Source organism: Stereum hirsutum (assembly GCF_000264905.1).
Source record: "Stereum hirsutum FP-91666 SS1 unplaced genomic scaffold STEHIscaffold_23, whole genome shotgun sequence".
Lineage (NCBI taxonomy): Eukaryota > Fungi > Basidiomycota > Agaricomycetes > Russulales > Stereaceae > Stereum > Stereum hirsutum.
In genome coordinates, this window is record NW_006763153.1 from 304,950 (window position 1) to 310,391 (window position 5,442).

The 5,442-nt window shown below is 50.0% G+C and overlaps 1 protein-coding gene across 1 annotated transcript; it reads left to right on the forward strand.

The window, feature by feature from the left end:
- Window positions 1–820: 820 nt before the first annotated feature.
- Window positions 821–3,488, forward strand: STEHIDRAFT_116288 (uncharacterized protein; the record flags this gene model as incomplete). The annotated part of the gene is made up of 4 exons (XM_007311060.1): window positions 821–1,202; window positions 1,414–1,617; window positions 1,638–1,753; window positions 1,806–3,488. 4 exons carry the CDS (start codon window positions 821–823, stop codon window positions 3,486–3,488), a joined length of 2,385 nt encoding a protein of 794 aa, XP_007311122.1.
- Window positions 3,489–5,442: the final 1,954 nt, after the last annotated feature.

Genomic DNA, 5,442 nt, shown 5'->3' on the forward strand with positions numbered 1-5,442 from the left:
TTCGAACTCCGACGTGCTGAATTTCCACACCCTTCTAACGACGCTACAGGACGCTACACTGGGGGTTTTACTCCGAACAAAATTCTAGACGAACCTCTCGAGCTCGGGCATTCCAACGATCCAACAATCTCGGCGATTGGACCACGGTAGAATATACTACGACGCGATCTCGGTCTCAACATCACTCAGGGCCATCTGATAGCGTTTCCCCTCGTGTATCTCGACCAGTTTCCACTCAATCACCGACGTTTTGATATCGAGAGGTTCCTACTCGTTCATAGGTTCATTCTACGGTGTCTCCGGATTTTATCTGTGCCTGACTGTTCTAGGATAAATTGTTTATGCCCGAACTAGCTGTACCCATTGTTCTCTAGATGGGTTTTTCCTCTTTCTTAGCTTCGTTACTCGTCTTATCTTTTCGTCTCCCTTTGGGCTCCTTAGTTTACATGCTACAGACACGTTGTTCGAGTTACTTAGTGTTCTCCTTAGGGCACGAACTCAGTGTACGATTATTTGTCTTTCTCCTTTGATTCACTCTTGAATATTCGTCTTGCTTTTCGTTCTACTTACTGTTGGGGCGATCTCAGACTCGTATAAATACTTCGTAGCACTCACATGTATTTCCTCAGTTTTGTAGATCGTCTATTCCTGGGCTTTCTAATATACTCACTCCTCCATCACCTTTTTCCGCCGCTTTTCCGATTATTTCGTCTTGAGCCGTGGGGTACTTCCACTCCCGTATTGCCCGGTCGTGACATTATCTACAAAACTCCTACCCCACCCCTCGCAACCTCTCTATATTTTTCCTACGACTACGTACATGTCTACAAGCCGTTCGACCAATCCTCTCACCTACACCATCTGCTACTCTTTTTCTGCACCAACCCCAGCCGAACTCCACACGCTTCTCTTCATCCACAACATCTTCGAAACTCCCTCGAACCCTCTCGCGACGACCTACATCTATCACCACGTCCTTGACGGTTCCTACACACCCTTCATCGCTCCTATCGCCTCCTACCCCAACGCTTCGATTATCACCATCAAGCAAGAAGATCCTTCGGACGAAGAACTCTCCTTGCTCCTTCGCTATCCTTCCTCCGAACCCGACACTTTCCCCAACGCTCACACTTCGACTTCCAGCCCCGCGCCGCTCACCAAGTGTCGCACCGACCCTACGCTTCGTTGCATCTGCAAGAAGTGTCACGCTTAGAGGCGAGAATTATTTAGGACGCACCTTTTCTCTTCTCGCGTCTACTATATCATCCCTCTTCCCTTTCGCTTCATCTTCGCACGTCGTCAGACTCTTTTTAGGAGCGCCCCGGTGAACGCATATATCCGGGCGTGTCTATAGTGGCTAGTAGAGTTCGGTTGACTGACCAGAGCAGCCCTCTGTGTTCGGTTGCACTTTAGTCTGCCTGCTCAAACCAGGGGCTATCGGCTTCACAACTGCTCTCGCCTACCTTACTATAAACCCTCTTGTGTTCGCATACCTACGCCACTTGGCCGGAAGTAGTTTTACAAGGCCGAAGAAATTATTGGACGCACCTTCGACCTCTCCTCTCCATTTTTCCATACCATTATTCGCCTCTGCCTCTAATACTTGGCATTTCGACTGTCAGTATTACGCGTACAAGCTTCGCAGAGGAGAGCGTCGACCTCAAGACCACAGGACGACACTCACCTATTTTTCCTCCGACTCTCTTCACCATTAAATCGCTCCGTCTCCGATCTCCACCCTGGCGAACCCTTGGTATATTTGTTACGACTCCGAACACGAATATTACTATACCTATTACGACCAGAACGGATTCCGGGGAGATCGACGATTACAGTGCGAGAAGTCGAAGGGGGCCGACGAATACTTCCTATACCTCAACGATACCATCCGCGTCCCCGAACCCAACTACACCTACCTAGAAACCCTTCCCCCCGATATCCACAATCCACCGTACGGAGTCTGGGACCCAGAACGTCATATCTGGTGCACATTCATCACCCCGAGCCGAGTAGTCCTCCAAGACGTCGATAACAGCTACCCAGTATATTTCGACGAAACTTGGAGATATATCTCTTCAGGAGATCGAGTACCCACCACTCAAGACGCTTCTTCCCCTCTCTCTACGCCCCCGAGAACACCCCCGCCAATTACACCCAAGCTTCCTGACCTATCTCCCGTTCGACCTCTCATATCTATGGCTGCTAGGACTACAACTCAAACCCAGACCCGAGCTGCAGACACCATGAGCAACCAAGACGATCAGGAAGTCGACAGAAATTTAGACGAGCATAGGGAGCGAAACCCGAAGACCTACAGACCCGGAGACAGCAGAAGGATTCGAAGCAAAGCAAAAGAAGGAGGCGGGGGAGGAGACGATGATCCCAGCGATGACGACGGAGGCGGCGACGATAATTCGTCCGGGCATTTTACCTTCAACAGCAGCATGTCCAATCACACACATAGGACGTTCACTGGAGACAACCCGGCCGAATTTAAGGAGAACAAACACGTCGCAAAGCCACCTTTCTTCGACGGTTCGAACTGGGACGAGTTCTGGAGCGCGGTACTCGACGTCATCCGAGCGAATCCCAAGTACTTCCAGTCGTACCGCCGACGCATCGAATACATCCTCTCCTTCTTTCGAGGCGATGCGATCTCCTGGAAGCAAAACTACCAGTCGGATCCAGACAATGCTATCGGGAACGAATACCTCGACTATCCATACAACCCAGATACCGACCAGCTAGAGCTTCCTCAGGAGAAACACCGCAATGAAGTCACCGAGGCAGACTGGTTCCGATTCATGAGACTCCTCAAGCGAGACTACGAGACTCTAGACTCGAGAGGACAAGCTAGGCAGAAGATTATGTACTCCAAGCAGGGAGTACTAACCGCGGCCGAGTTCTTCCAGAAGCTAGACTCGTCAAGGAGAATCGCGCGGTGGCAGGGGAAGCAGTACGATGAGATGGTGGTCGAGAAGCTCAAGGAGAATCTGAACAGTCGAATCGTCGACGCCATCTATGGTCAAGAAAAGATGCCGGCAACCTACGATGACTGGAAACAAGCCGCCATCCGGTGGGACAACCGAGAGCAAACAAAGAAACTCGCGAGAGGATACGGGTATAGACCTACCTCTCCTGCTCAAGGCTGGTACCGCCCTAGCTCGCCGAATCCGTCATACTCTCCCTCTGCTCCACACCCTCCTCGCCCTCCGACTCCGGGCCCATCCAATAATCCAGTACGCTCTCCTTCGCCCACTCCTTTCCGTAGCCCGTCCCCAGCTCGTACCTCTAGAGCCATGCTCCCGGACGCGGAGTATAAACGACGAAAGGAAGCTGGGGAATGTTTTGGCTGTGGCAAGAAGTGGGATTCGGGCCATCGCTGCGAGTCTAGGAGCCAGAGAATCAGAGCGGCGGTCCATACGTTGAATGACGAGGATAGAGGGAAATTGTTGGACGTACTAGAAGTGGATTTTCCAAAGAGTTGAGAGTGCAGGCGGTCCTCTCAACTCAACGGTCAAATTATTTTTCTCCTTTACTACTTCGATCTTCTTTTTCTTCCCCCGATATGACTACACACAAAAAAACGGTTCAATTTTACGACTCACCTTTCATTTACGATTGCCCTTGGTCTCTTTCTGATTATCTAGACACAGATTCCTTTTTTCCTTCTGATGATGTTTCGGTTTCTCAACGACACGACCCTGCGATGACACATGCCTCGAATTTTACCTCTGTTCCGACTCGTTCGCTTTCTCCGGTTTCCGACGTTTCTTTTGATGATCAGTTAGCCCTGCTCGCTGAGCAGAAGCAGGACGTAACTCCTGAATTTTGTTCAGCATCGGACTGTACTACACGGGATTCAACTCCCGTGGTCCCTTTTTTACCTACCTTTGAATTACCATCTTCCACTGACCAAAAAACCGCCGCAAAAAACCTACTAGAAAAATCAGAAAACACCCGACGATGGAAAGGAGCGAAGAAAATCGTTATTGGGACCGGGGCAAACCAACTCGATTTACCAGTAGGGCTACAAGATCTTTCGCCTACCGGTAAAACCATACGATCCACGGCGCTTCTAGACTCCGGTTGCACGAGTAGTATTATCGACGAAGAATTTGTACGAAAGCACAAATTACCCACCTGGCCCCTCGATAAACCAATCCCTGCGATTAATGCTGACGGCACAAAAAATGCTGCGGGATCAATTACTCGTGTAACCGAACTCCGCGTCTCCATCGGCGACCATACAGAAAAAATTATGTTTGCCATTGTACGATTAGACGGACACGATTTGTATCTAGGTTTCAGCTGGCTGAATTTGCATAACCCCGAGATTGATTGGACTCACCGTACGATACATTTTACCCGCTGTCCGAGGTCATGTAATTACCATACACGTACTATAAATCCCGAGGACGACGAAGATGAGTTGGAGAGGGAGAAGGACAGAAGAGAGCAAGAGGAAAGCAGAGAGGAACTCCCGGAGAAGGAAAGCGACGAACTGAAGGCTGGCGACCGATTGTTTTTGTTTAACAACGAAAGCTACACACGATCGGTCAAGCAACAGGATGAGGACATCGAGTCACGTACCTCGTTTGCGAAAGAACTGGCAGCCAGTCTTCCGAAAGAGATACGAGACTATTGGGCAGTCTTCGGAGAACCGGGTTACAACGAGAGACTCCCAGAGAGACGACCGTGGGACCACACGATCGAACTCACTCCGGGGTTTAGTCCCACCAAAGCGAAACTCTACCCCGTCCCGAAGTCCCAGCAACAGGAACTCGACGATTTCCTCGAGGAAAATTTGCGGAATGGCCAGATACGAGAATCAAAGTCTCCAATGTCGTCTCCTTTCTTTTTCATAAAGAAAGCAGACGGATCTTTGAGGCCTGTACAAGACTATCGGAAGCTGAACGAGATGACCATCAAGAACCGGTACCCGCTTCCCCTCATCGGCGAACTCCTAGACAAACTGCAAGACGCCGAGTTCTTCTCGAAAGTAGATATCCGCTGGGGGTTCACGAACGTTCGGATCAAAGAGGGCGACGAATGGAAGGCAGCCTTCCTAACGAATCGCGGCCTCTTTGAACCTCTGGTCATGTTTTTTGGAATGTGCAACGCACCCGCCACATTCCAAAAAATGATGAACAATATTTTCAAGGAGCTTATCGAGAAGGGGAAAATCATAGTGTACATGGACGATATCTTGATTTTCACCAAGACCGAGGCGGAGCACTGGGAGGTCGTACGAGAAGTCCTCAGTTTACTAGCCAAGCACAAGTTGTCTCTGAAGGTCGCGAAGTGTGAGTTCTGTAAACCGGAGATCCCGTTCCTAGGGATGATTATCGGGCACCAGGAAATTCGCATGGATCCTAAGAAAACGGAGGCGATTTCTGAATGGCCCATCTTGAAGTCGAAAAAGGAAGTCCAGCAGTTCCT